General features: G+C 44.5%; 1 protein-coding gene across 3 annotated transcripts in view; it reads left to right on the top strand.

Moving 5' to 3' along the window:
- kcnip4a (potassium voltage-gated channel interacting protein 4a) overlaps positions 1-13,843 on the top strand; it is a 219,032-nt gene that overhangs the window by 145,473 nt on the left and 59,716 nt on the right. The window contains exon 1 of one of the 3 annotated variants that reach the window (XM_048236406.1): positions 11,727-11,831. The exons of the other annotated variants lie outside the window; for them this stretch is intronic. Within the exon in view, the coding sequence (XP_048092363.1) occupies positions 11,795-11,831 (37 nt within the window). The 5' untranslated portion in view covers positions 11,727-11,794. Of the gene's footprint in view, positions 1-11,726; positions 11,832-13,843 lie in introns of those variants that run through there. 3 annotated transcript variants of the gene reach the window in all.

Here is a 13,843-nt window from a genome sequence, read left to right as displayed (position 1 = left end):
TTATGGGGCTTGTTCTCTGGGATGGTGACCCCTATGATGTGTGTGTGTGTGTGTGCGTGTGTGTGTATGTCTGTGTCTGTGTGCGTGTATGTGTGTGTCTGTGAGAGAGAGAGAATGAATCATTGCTGCCCTATTCAAAGTAGGCCAAGGCTGATCCACACGTCTTATTTATGTTGGGAGTATTGACCTGCTACCTGTGTGTGTGTGTGTGTGTGTGTGTGACTAATGAGGTGACATTCCAATGGCAAATCAGGTGGGAATCTCTGCTCCCTGTCCAATATGGTGGGATTAGCCCAGGCTAACTTGGTGGGATTAGTCCAGGCTAAATAGCCTCATTTGAAGTATCCCTTGATTCCATACAGGGCACAGATTAACATGCAGGCTAATGTGAACACTGTTCCCACAACATTAGCCGGCTGGTTTAGACAAACTACACAGCACAATTTGCATAGTGCAGGTTAAAACATTTGAAATCAACTTTGCACATGCCAACCTAGTCATTTAATAATGTTAGCCTGAAATAGGCTTTGCCTCAGACAAACATAATCTTAACATGGGCTCTAAAAGGCTGCTGGGCTGTGCTAAAAGTGTCCATTAGACTGCTAATGCTAGTGCATAAAGAGATTTACTCTTCCCTCCATTTATGCACACACGCACGCACACAGACACACACAGACAGACACACACACGCACACATACACACACACACACACACACACACACTTTGCCTCGCCTTCCCTTTGTACGGTGTAGAAAGCTGCAATTCTTCTCACCACCACAAGAGGTCAGTAGCCACCCACACAAGCCCAGGAAATAAATACATTTGCAAAGCAATGTGAAGCACCACACACACATAAAGTATCAGCACCACACACACACATATCAGTGAGTGAGTGTGTGTGTGCATGTGTGCGTGCTTATGTGAAGACGCATGCGCAGCGTGGTGCGCGGTGTGCAGGTGTGTGTGCGTGTGTGCGCAGCGCAAGTGTGTGTCATGGCGTGCAGGTGTGTGTGTTTGTGTGTGTGTGCGTGCATATCCAGTAGTGAACAGGAGAGTATATGTAGCTCTTGGTGGCAGTTCACCATGCTCTTCATTTTGACACAGGGCTTAGATAGATAGATAAACAGATACTTTATTTATCCCCAGGGGAAATTCAAGATGGGACATGACAAGCTCAAACTAGAACCTGTGTTTCTGTCCCTCCCTCTCCATCCACCCCTCTCTCTCTCCACCCCTCTCTCTCTCTCTATCCCTCCCTCTCCATCTCTCTTTCCCTCCCTCTCCATCCACCCCTCTCTCTCTCTATTCCTCTCTCTCTCCACCCCTCTCTCTCTCTCTCCCTCCCTCTCCATCCACCCCTCTCTCTCTGGAACCAGTGAACTGTCTACTTCGGCATTTTGTCACTACAATGCAAAGCTGCTGAATCCAAAGTGTGTGTGTGTGTGTGTGTGTGTGTGTGTCTATCCAGACTGAAATAGAAATGTTGTTGTGTGTGTTATACGAGTGTTGCGTGTGTGTGTGTGTACAGTGGGCAGTGCTTCGACTTGGCCAGCTTTTGCGGTCCGCGTGCGGGATCACGCGGCATCACGCAACTTTAATTTGTATTTTTCCAGTGACACTGCAAAGACGCTGCAACAACCGGCAGAGGTCTCAAGTGAGCAGGGTGTCTCGTAAAAAGAAATGGAGCCTGGAAAACCCTACACAGACTTTAGCAGACTGGTTTAGAAATAATGTAATAGCCAGAAATATGCCTGCCCTGCCCTAATAAAGAAATATTTGGTTAACTGCGAAAGTGAATCCCGCTTGCAGCCAGAGACGCCAGGATCTAATTAAACATTCCGGTTTTCTCCGAAAGTGCAACGATGATAGACAGACATCATTTGGACAAAATATAGAGCATATTAACCTCCGTTGCTCAGCCAAATGCCTTCCTGTTACGCCCTGCTATCACGGAGTTACAGGCTTATAAACTATTTTTGATGGTCACAAGTTTACTTCATTAGCGTTTATTTCTTTGATTATTAAAGAGTGTTTTTCATTTAAAGGTTTGACTTTGTGCTTATTCAGTAGAGCATTTAGTGCTCTCCCCAATCCCAGACGTTCACATTGTATGTTTGTTTATATGGATGCAACCGCGAGATACGCTTGTCATAGGCGCCAATACCGTGGCTGCTCCGTCTCTCGGGCACCCACTGAAAACATCGAGCACCACGTGTGCCAGCTTACAGTCCCGGCTAAATTTACATTCATTTAAAATCAAACATCGCAGTTTATGTTAAATTCAGCATCTCTCATAATGTTCATATACTAACCACCAATGAGGGCGTCTCTTGTATGAAAATTCCTGACACTTCCCACCTGAAGAATTGACACAAGGCTTTGTCGGGTCTTCAGCCCCAAATGTTTAAAATGTATATAGCTCTGAATATCATTTTAAAAGTAGTCTGACAAAGCTTATTGTTTTGTGACCACAGCTAAACACTGGTACCTCATAGAACGTCTATAACATAGCCTAGATGGTCGGAACTCACAAAAGTAAAGCAGATAGAAAGAACTCACGCAAATCTAGCCTACAACACGCAGACAGCTGCATGCGCAGGGGAGAGAGTGCGCGCGCGCACAGGTGCTTTATGATTGTTGCCTTCTGATGGTATCTTGCTAATTCACTGAACTGCATTAGGTGACACAAATGGTATTGCCTTTATCTTATAACTCCTTGTCTGAGCGACTACCAGGCCTATGGTTTTTAAAAGTCAGATTTTCCCTGACAAAGACATTCGAAAATTAAGAATGTTTATTGACTTGAAAAATACACTAATTTTTGCAAACTCCCTTCATTCAACCCTTGAAGACATCAGCGGTCTGGTGCGCTATGTAGATCGTTTCATTCCATTTAATTTCTCAGAATTTAGGTCTACTAGGCCTACAATAACGTCATCACCAAATACATCTTTTATTTTTAGTTGATCAACCACAAAGAGTAGCATAGGCCTACTGTGCACAGTGCACTGACGACTGTAGCAGCCCAAGGTAACCAGTTGTTGTAGATGAGAGGCAACCCCTTGTTTCAGATAGCCTGGACAACATGTTACCTGGGTGTTGCCTAAGTTATTAATTAATGGTAGCCTACAATAGTTAATTGATTCAAGTAACATATTAGTTGGCTCAAAGAGTAGGGAATCAGGATGGAGAGAGTCACGCATGTGTTGCTTTTGGCGGATCGAATCCAGTTTAATGCTAGTTTTCAAAACATATATTTTTACATGTCTTTTGTCCGAGTGGCTGTAATGTAGCCGAAGCCATGGCGATGAAAAGCGACTTCAAACCGCCTAAAACAACTTGTTTGTGAATGTCTGACAACTGCTGCAGCGCATGCACGCGCAAGGAAACCAGTAGGTGGAGAAACCAGAAGGCACACAACACCGGAACGATTTTAAGGCTGTTTCGCATAGGCTACTCAATGGTGCTATTTCACACGCATTATAGACAGCTGAAAAGCTGTGAGACAGCTGAAAAGAAGTCTAGAGGACTCCTAACTCACTAAGACCTACTTACTGTAGGCTGCGCAAACCACAGGCCTTTTTTTTTGGGCAAGCCTGCATTCGAGGCATAACCTGACCCTAGCCAGATGAATTTCGCTCTGCCTAGCTCCACTCATCCATCTGGAACCGATCCATTGAAGTGTTGCTTCAGAAGGCTGGGCCGAATCAAAAAATGCTTGCATATGATTGAATAAGCCACTTGTCCGTCATCTATTGACGTGCTACTTCAACCACTCACATCGAAGCCAACCCATGACGCCAATAACGGTCTCACAGTCGCTTCTACGTCACATCTATGAAACTCCCGCCCTGCGTCCTGATTGGCTGAACCATAAAGTCGGGTTGCAGAAATCACTCTCAATGGAAGAGGTCCCAGATGGATGTGAGTGAAGCTAGGCGGAGCTAAGCGGAACGAAATTCATCTGGCTAGGGTCAGGTTATTCGAGGCAGGCCTTCTGTTGAAGAATTTTATATAAATCCTGCGCTAACAGTAATCCTCCTACCCCCGCTACCACAGCTGTGGATAGTGTGGCATGCTCACGCTTTATGTCTCCTTCTTGCAAACTAGGCCTGTAGCCCAACCATTTACGTCTTCAAAAATAACAACTTGCCAGATATGCCTTCATATCTTTGGGCTTCATTCAGCATTTTGTTCTTCCACTGGAAATGACTCTTCTACATTTGCTGCCTGCTGCATCCTTTCTGTTTGTATTGTTTAGAAAATGTTTGACTCTCTATTCTCTCCAAAATGTGCCCATTCTATAGGCTGGCCAAGTGCGTAGTTCTGCGGCATAAAGCAGATGTATTTGTTTATTGTACAGAAAAATAAAAATAACCTGTCAAGCAGTCAATTGACTACATTGCAGTCAATAAGTAGGGCAAATTACGAGACCAAAACGTGGGTCATAGTTGTCTAAGCCTCTGCTGTGAGGCCAAACCCATGAACAAAGACGCATTGATATCTGCAATAGTTTTTTTTTGGCAAAACAGGCTCACAGCCGAAAGAGTCATAGCACTGAGGCAACTGGCATGTGATCTCCCCACGGGCCAATGGATGTACAAGTTTTCTCCTGTGCCTACGATATTTAATCCAGTGTTTTGTCAAGTTGCAAAATGCTATTAGTTTTAACACATTTTTATGATAGTATGAAGTACTTTTTGTATAGGGTACTATCTTAATTGCTTTATACTCAATACTTGACCAATGGCTATTGCATCTGTCTATTGAAAGTGAGAATGTGGCATGTGATCTACTGTGTAGGCTTCATAAAATAAAATAAACAGATTGCTAATGGCCTACAAGCTGATCTGGGGTGCGTTTCCCGTACAACTACGGAGGTTAGCTTTTTTACTAACAGGATGCATTGTTCAACTAACCCAGCTGTTTCCCAAAACTGTCGTACTTACATAGTACTGTAAGTTTGGACCATGATAGTTTCCAAACTTCAGTAGTCTGGACTAAGGTGGTTAATGACGTTTAGTAGCACGTGAACGGCACCTGCACATACTTCTGTGGCGATTGCATAAGGCGTGACAGCACCGTAAGGCCCCTGCAGATGACAAGCCGCCAATATTGACATTGCACAGCAGTTACCAGTCCCCTGTCCAAGGAGTTCAAAAGGCAATCTGGGTTAAGGCTGTTGTCAACAATATTGACATCGTTGTTTTTACCAAATAAGGTTATCCCTGGAACTATGCTTCTACTAGCATTCTACCACAGGTCGAGGTGTAGTTGTAACTACACAACTTTACGATAGTGGTTGCGAACGTTCGTTGCTACTATGGTTTTGGGAAACACTAACGTAGTGTAACGATGCATTGGACTATGTAAGTTCCAAATATGAATGTAATTCTCGCGCATAAAGCAGATGTATTTGTTTATTGTACAGAAAAATTAAAATGACATGTCAAGCAGTCAATTGACTACATTGCAGTCAAGAAGTAGGGCAAATTAATTTACGAAACCAAAACATGGGTCATAGTTGTCTAAGCCTCTATAGCGTAGCCTGTTAAAAATGTTGCAGAAGCCTACCCCAGGCTACAGATTAATTCTGAACAGTTATTTCTCTACTGGCTCAATTATCACACCACTGTTTTGATTTTGCGTGAAGGCGTTACCCCAACACTGACAATAATGTAGACAGCAAATTTCGATTTCCGTTACCACCGTGTAGTCAAGCCTTAAGCCATACCCAAGTAGCCTAAATCGAGGTAAATCAAGCTTTTTCAGAAGGGGCGGCAGGCAGAGCGATGTACAGTGGCAGAGCGACGCACAGTGGCTGAAAGTGGTACTAAAGCTTCACGCCTCGTAATGCGCGACTGAAGTCACCATTTGAAGGTGATGCCCACTGTATGTGTGTGCCTGGATGTTATCAAATAGAAATGTTGTTGCGTGTGTTATCTGAGTGTGTTATCCGAGTGTTGTCATATGTGTGATTTGAGTTCACTCATGAGGAGCATGAGATCATTTACACGGTGTGTGTGTGTGCGTGTGTGTGTGTGAGGCCACGTACACAGTGTGTGTGTGTGTGAGGTCACGTACACAGTGTATGTGTGTGGTGTGTGTGTGTGAGAGAGGTCACATACACAGTGCATGAGTGCAAAAATACTAACAGAAGGGTATGTTCAGTTCCACTAATTCCAGTAGAAGCTAACTAAGCTAGCTAAGCTAAGCTAACTCTGTTCAGTTCCACTAATTCCAGTAGAAGCTAACTAAGCTAGCTAAGCTAAGCTAACTGTGTCAGTATCCTCAGATGTTCTGCTGCAGCATAACTGAAGCGACCCCCTTCACAGAGCATCTACTGCAATAGTTAACTTCTGCTATAATCATCTTCCGCTATAATCATCTATAATCATCTTCCGCTATAATCATCTTCTGCTATAATCATCTATAATAGGTATAAGTATATATACTCTTTTGATCCTGTCATGGATGTGACAGTTTTACACGGAATTGCCCTGGACCTCTTCTACATATTCTGAGACAGGCAATCTTTAAAAGCGCCAATTTGAAGCACCTCTACTAGACAAAACATTTATTTTGAGCAAGCATAGGGTAGGCTAGGCCCATTCAACAGTGAACTGAGACCACAGAATATTTTACGATTTAAGAAGGCAATATGATTGATCCACCACAATCTAGTTAAGCCTACATGCATTCACTGCCCAACAACGTGATGTTCCTGGTTTTCCAGGATTTCGGGACAACATAAAAAAACTTAAAAAATCAAATTAAACTTGCTGATTAATGGGTTCAAGGAACCAGCTGTGGAATATCCATACTTGTCTCAGCTCATTTTAAGTTCACGTTAAGATCTTAAAAAGTTCACGTTAAGATCTTAAAAATAGCCAAGGCTACTCAGTTTTTCTCCCCAATTAGGCTACTCTTATCTTGCCTTATTTCTCCTCATTTTGAATGTTGCCTTTTAGGCTACTTGTTTTATTTCACATTAAACATTAGGCCTAGGCTCCATCCATCCATTCTAATATATATATATATATATATATATATATATATATATATATATATATACATACTTACATACATACATACATACATACATAGCCTAAACACGCACGTTAAACATTATGATGCTCCGGACCTTTGCTTGAGGAAATTTTCCGTAACTGGACCTCGCTGAAGATTAATTGAATACCCCTGCTCTATAATCATCTTCCGCTATAATCATTTATAATCATCTATAATCATCTTCCACTATAATCATCTTCTAAAACTATTTTTACGAACGCAGTGCTTAAGTTGTGTATGTGTTCAGTTGTGCCCAGGCTTCCAACTCAGCGGTTAGAAGCGTTCTTAAGGTTAGGGGTGTGAGGATTTACACAAGCAACTAGCATGGTAGCTCAGTTCAACTCCGTTACTCTAGTCATGCAGAATAACTGTACTGGATGTAGCCTAGCATCTAGTCATGCAGAATAACTGTATTGGATGTAGCCTAGCTGTTAGTCATGCAGAATAACTGTACTGGATGTAGCCTACCATCTAGTCATGCAGAATAACTGTACTGGATGTAGCTTAGCTGTTAGTCATGCAGAATAACTGTACTGGATGTAGCCTAGCTGCTAGTCATGCACAATAACTGTACTGGGTGTAGCCTAGCTGCTAGTCATGTACAATAACTGTACTGGGTGTAGCCTAGCTATTAGCCTAGCATCTAGAAATGCAGAATAACGGTACTGGGTGTAGCCTAGCTGTTAGCCTAGCTGCTAGTCATGCACAATAACTGTACTGGGTGTAGCCTAGCTGTTAGTCATGCACAATAACTGTACTGGGTGTAGCCTAGCTGCTAGTCATGCACAATAACTGTACTGGGTGTAGCCTAGCTGTTAGTCATGCAGAATAACTGTACTTGATGTAGCTGACCCCAGAGCCGTATTCTGCTGATGGTAGGTAGGATAGTTAGCATCCCATTGTTTACTACCTGACCCCAGAGCCGTATACGGCTGATGCCTTGTTAAAATGAACAGCCACTTGCTGAACAGAAAAATAAAGAGATGTTGGATGTCCTCTTATCTACTGTTGTTTGTTGTGTCACATTTGGCATCGCACCTACACCCTGCCTACAAGTAAGGGTGCTGTTGGTAGTCAAAAAGCACCTACACCCCGCCTACAAGTAAGGGTGCTGTTGGTAGTCAAAAAGCACCTACACCCCGCCTACAAGTAAGGGTGCTGTTGGTAGACAAAAAGCCAGTTCAGCATTTACCAAACCATACTATACCGTACTGAACTGAACCACTTCTGTTTTCTGTTTCTGTCAGACTAACATGTTTACATGCATTTAAAAAGTTTTAGTCGGACTACAGTAACACGATAGTGTCATGCAAACGTACCGAGTCTCAGGAACCTATTAAGGGATCACTGACACAGTAACACTTCATTCTACAGACACATATTAAGGGATCACTGACACAGTAACACTTCATTCTACAGACACATATTAAGGGATCACTGACACAGTAACACTTTATTCTACAGACACGTATTAAGGGAGTCAAATCAGCTCACAACACAACTAGTAGTTCCTAACAAAATAAGAGTAAAAAAGTAATAGAAATTATAATAAAATAAAAAAGTATGCAGCATATGAGTTCATAGTGGTGTGATCTTGTTGATATGCAGCATATGAGTTCATAGTGGTGTGATCTTGTTGATACGCAGCATATGAGTTCATAGTGGTGTGATCTTGTTGATATGCAGCATATGAGTTCATTGTGGTGTGATATGCAGCATATGAGTTCATAGTGGTGTGATCTTGTTGATATGCAGCATATGAGTTCATAGTGGTGTGATCTTGTTGATATGCAGCATATGTAAGGGATAATGGACGACACAGACGTTGCGGAGCTTGTGGGTTAAAACAATAATATGGATTCACTTAAATTGAGGGCAAAATGGGACTGAAACCCCAGTGTGCAGTGACTTGCTGGCAGATGAGAAAATATTGTGGCTCCCAAAGCCAGACCAGTTAAGAACCGCTGCTTTAATAACTACACACTACTAATAACATTACATTTGGCTGACGCATTTTTAGCCAAAGCGACTTACAACACAGTAAACCGTTTAAAGCTTAAAACAATTCTCTCAACAATTCTAGAACAATTTAAAACAATTTAAAAAGGTCTAGTACAATAAGAAAAAGTGCATCAGTGAGTGCTGTTTTTATACAGTGTGTCCGTGTCCAGAAGTGAGTGTGTGAGTGAGTGAGTGAGTGAGAGAGAGAGAGAGTGTGGTGTGACAGAGGAGTCAAGAGAGCGAGAGAGTACCAGTAGATGGCGCTGTGCTGTGCTGTGCTGTACCAGTAGATGGCGCTGTAGAGTAGCAGTAGATGGAGCTGTACTGTTCCAGTAAATGGCGCTGTGCTGTATTGTACCAGTAGATGGCGCTGTACTGTACCAGTAGATGGCGCTGTGCTGTACTGTACCAGTAGATGGCGCTGTAGAGTAGCAGTACATGGCGCTGTGCTGTACTGTACCAGTAGATGGCGCTGTAGAGTAGCAGTAGATGGAGCTGTGCTGTACCAGTAGATGGCGCTGTAGAGTAGCAGTAGATGGCGCTGTGCTGTACTGTACCAGTAGATGGCACTGTAGAGTACCAGTAGATGGCGCTGTAGACTACCAGTAGATGGCGCTGTAGAGTAGAAGTAGATGGCGCTGTGCTGTACCAGTAGATGGCGCTGTGCTGTGCTGTACCAGTAGATGGCGCTGTGCTGTAGCCGTCTCTCTCTCCCTGCAGCCGGACTCCTCTGGCCAACTCTGCCAGAACACAGAGACCCACAGGCTGTGTGTGTGTGTGTGTGAGTGTGTGTGTGTGTGTGTGTGTGTGTGTGTGTGTGTGTGTGTGTGTGTGTGTGTGTGTGTGTTTTGGAACACAGAGACCCACAGGCTGTGTGTGTGTGTGTGAGTGTGTGTGTGAGTGTGAGTGTGTGTGTGTGTTGGAACACAGAGTCCCACAGGCTGCAGTGTGTGTGTGTGTGTGAGACCCACAGGCTGTGTGTGTGTGTGTGAGTGTGTGTGTGAGTGTGAGTGTGTGTGTGTGTTGGAACACAGAGTCCCACAGGCTGCAGTGTGTGTGTGTGTGTGTGAGACCCACAGGCTGCAGTGTGTGTGTGTGTGTGTGCGTGTGAGACCCACAGGCTGCAGTGTGTGTGTGTGTGTGTGTGAGACCCACAGGCTGTTTGCTTTCACATCCAAAACCTGAGAGGAAACAAATCAGTTTGTGTGGATCTATCAGACTGTTTTCTCTTTGTTTCATATTGCTCTCTCTTTCTCTCTCTCTCTATCTATCCTTCTCTCTTTCACACTTTCTTTCTCTCTCTCTTATACTTTCTTTCATTCTTTCTCTCTCTCTCTCTCTCTCCTCTCTCTTTCAAAGCCAAATGCACTTCATCCATCCATCCTTGTATATGTAGATGTATAGAACAGCAACACAGAGTGAAAAAGAGACAGTGGGGGGTGGAGAGAGAGAATGACAGAGAGAAAGAGAGGGATGTAGAGAGAGGGGGATGGAGAGAGAATGACAGAGAGAAAGAGAGGGATGTAGAGAGAGGGAGATGGAGAGAGGGATGTAGAACAGCGGCAAGAGAAGAACAAAATCAAGAGGCACAGAGAGGAAAACAAGGAGAGAGAGAGAGAGAAAGGAGGATAGAGGTAGAGAGAGAGAGAAAGGAGGATAGAGGTAGAGAGAGAGAGAAAGAGAGAGTTCATGAGAGGGAAAGAAAGTAGGATAGAGGTAGAGAGAGAAAGAGAGAGTTCATGAGAGGGAAAGAAAGTAGGATAGAGGTAGAGAGAGAAAGAGAGAGTTCATGAGAGGGAAAGAAAGGAGGATAGAGATAGAGAGAGAGAAAGAGAGAGTTCATGAGAGGGAAAGAAAGGAGGATAGAGATAGAGAGAGAGGGAAGAGAGAGAGGGAGAAGAAAAAGGAGGGAGAGGGAGGGAGGAGGGAGAGAGAGAGGAGGGGTGGCTTACTTCAGACACTGGAGAGGCGTAAACTCCAGCTCTACCATTCTGCCCTCACACACACACACTCTGTCCTCTCAGCTGGAGTCTCTCCTCTCTACCTCTCCTCTCGTCTCTCACTCTCTCTCTCTTTTTTCCTCTTTTCAACTCTCTTCTCCTCCATTTCCCTCCTCCCTCTCTTTTCTTTCTATGTCCCCCATCTCTCTCTCCCCTCTCTCTCTTTAACTCTCTCACACACACACACACACACACACACTCTCTGTAGTTCAGTGTGTTCAGTTGGGGCAGTTGGGCTTGTGCATCCTGGGTACTGGACTTGTGTGTGTGAGAGTTTGGGGTTCCCCAGCGTGACGCGTGCGTGTGTGTGTGTGTGTGGGTAAGACCGCTGGGTGTGTGTGTGTGTGTGTGTGTGTGTGGGGGGGGGGGTAAGACCGCTGGGTGTGTGTGTGTGTGTGTGTGTGTGTGTGGGGGGGGTAAGACCGCTGGGTGTGTGTGTGTGTGTGTGTGTGTGTGTGTGGGGTAAGACCGCTGGGTGTGTGTGTGCGTGCGTGTGTGTGTGTGGGTAAGACCGCTGGGTGTGTGTGTGTGTGTGTGTGTGGACGCGGGGCTGGAGTGGGTGGTGGGGAACTGGACTGGCGCCCCGGCGGGCCCCGGGGTGGACACTGGCGGCGGGCGGTCCGGTGCGGGCGGTCGGCATGGCGACGGGCTGGGCTCGGTGTGGGAGGCGGAGGGGCTACAGACGCTGGGTATCGTCCTCATCGTGTGCGCTGGCCTCAAAATGCTGCACCTGCTCGGACTCATCAACTTCTCCCAGGGTAAGAGCTGGGTGTGTGTGTGTGTGTGTGAGGGTAAGACCGCTGGGTGTGTGTGTGTATGAGGGTAAGACCACTGTGTGTGTGTGTGTGTGTGTGTGTGAGGGTAAGACCGTTGTGTGTGTGTGTGTGTGTGTGTGTGTGTGTGTGTGTGTGTGTGTGGGTATGACTGCTGGGTGTGTGTGTGGGTAAGACTGCGGTCTGTGTGTGTGCGTGTCAGAGGGTAAGACTCTGTCTATGAGTGTGTCTCAAAGGCTTTATTCCACCTGTAAGAGTTTGGTTCGTAAAAGAGCTGAAGACTGCTTCTGTGTGTGTGTGTGTGTGTGTGTGACTTGAAGCCTCTCACAAAAAGGCGGAAACGTGAGTGTGTGTGTGTGTGTGTGTGTGTGATTTATCGCTGTTCTCTGTGGACAAGTTTCCCCCGTCCAGTGGCATACACAGTTCATTTAGAAGTTGGCGTACCGCTGCTCCTGGTGTGTGTGTTGGCTAGCCCCTGCCCTTGGTCTATTATCAACTTTTTAGGTAATTAAACATTTTGGGAAGATTATTTTGGTTCTTGTCCAGACTTCTCCTGAGTTGTTCAAGGATTTGAAGGACATTTGTAAATGTATTGGGGTGTGTGTGTGTGTGTGTGAGGTTGCTCTTACTCTGTTAATACACCTCTCTGGTTCTGTTTGAAAAAAAGCACAACTGATCTTTGTCTGTGTGTGTGTGTGTGTGTGTGTGTTTTGATACATATTGCTAGTTGTCTCTGTTATTTTGTTGTTTATTGACATTGTAACATGTGACGCATTCTAGGTTCTATAGCTTTGTTTACATCCACCTGGTAGGCAAGGGACAAGTTGAACCCACTGAACATCGTTGTCTGCAGCTGCCTCTCAGTAGGCTACATCTCTGTATTTCAGCAATGTCTACATTTCAGGCATCGATAAAGGTGATGATGAAACGGTATCCCATTGTTCAATATTTGATAGCCTGTCACAGGAACGTTATTTCACTAAAATCGCCTTGATTTGGTGCATTGATCTGTATCGATAACGTTATGGGAGAACCTGCATGTAGCCTAATGGTAGCCTAACTTTTTTTCTCTGTTCAAAACTTGGTTTACACAAAGACGATAGACTTTCTTAGAAGCTGTGAAATTTGGCCAGAAAGGATCATACATGTCTTCCCTCTGAAAGTTGACACAAAATCAAACAATATTTGATCATTTAACTTCAACTGAACAGCGACAGGTTTTGGTAGGCAGTAGACTCAGCAGACGTTAATACGGTAGCCTACAGTTATAGCCAGTGTCAGTCAGCATCATGTAACATTAATGGTGTTAAAGTCATGAATCCTGTAACATCTTATAACTAGAGCTGCACCGATAGATCGGCTGGTGACCGGAATCGGCCGATTTTCACGCGTGTCGCCATGACCAGCGACCGGCCGGTCAGTCTGAGACATGCCGATTTTATCCCGGTCAAATGCACTTGTGCGCCACAATTGTAACACCCAGCCGAGTTTGCAAAGTTTGAAGAAGCTAGCAACCAGGCCAACACTCAGGGCTGGATGTAGGGCTAATAGGTTACTGGGTTTTTCTATGCAGCAAACGCTGTGCTTTGCCATTGGCCTACTGCGTGGAATTTACTAAGCTGTCACTTCATTAGGCTACGTAAACATCGCTCATCACCGCCCGTCACTGCCGCTAATTGCGTGCCCACAGCTGAACCACAAGACTGCTGAACGGAGATAACCGATTGCGACATTAAAAATAATCAAAGTTTAGCGATAATAGGCTACATAATAAGATGTCAACAAGCAGCAACATACAGTAGCCCTAGTAGTTCTACTCCACTTAAAAAAAAAATACTCTGAACTATTTACTGCACGTAGACTAGGGCTATGCCTTAAAATACACTAGTAGATTGAGAAGTGGATGTCGTGAAAGTGAACAAATGATAGCCTATTAGAAAGGCAAACAAACGTTAAAGTTGCTTTTGACATAGTAGCCTACAATGAAGAAAACTGAT

This window comes from Alosa alosa, chromosome 24, assembly GCF_017589495.1.
Source record: "Alosa alosa isolate M-15738 ecotype Scorff River chromosome 24, AALO_Geno_1.1, whole genome shotgun sequence".
Lineage (NCBI taxonomy): Eukaryota > Metazoa > Chordata > Actinopteri > Clupeiformes > Clupeidae > Alosa > Alosa alosa.
The sequence above is the reverse complement of the archived record's forward strand: the minus strand, read 5'-3'. Positions and strand labels throughout refer to the sequence as shown.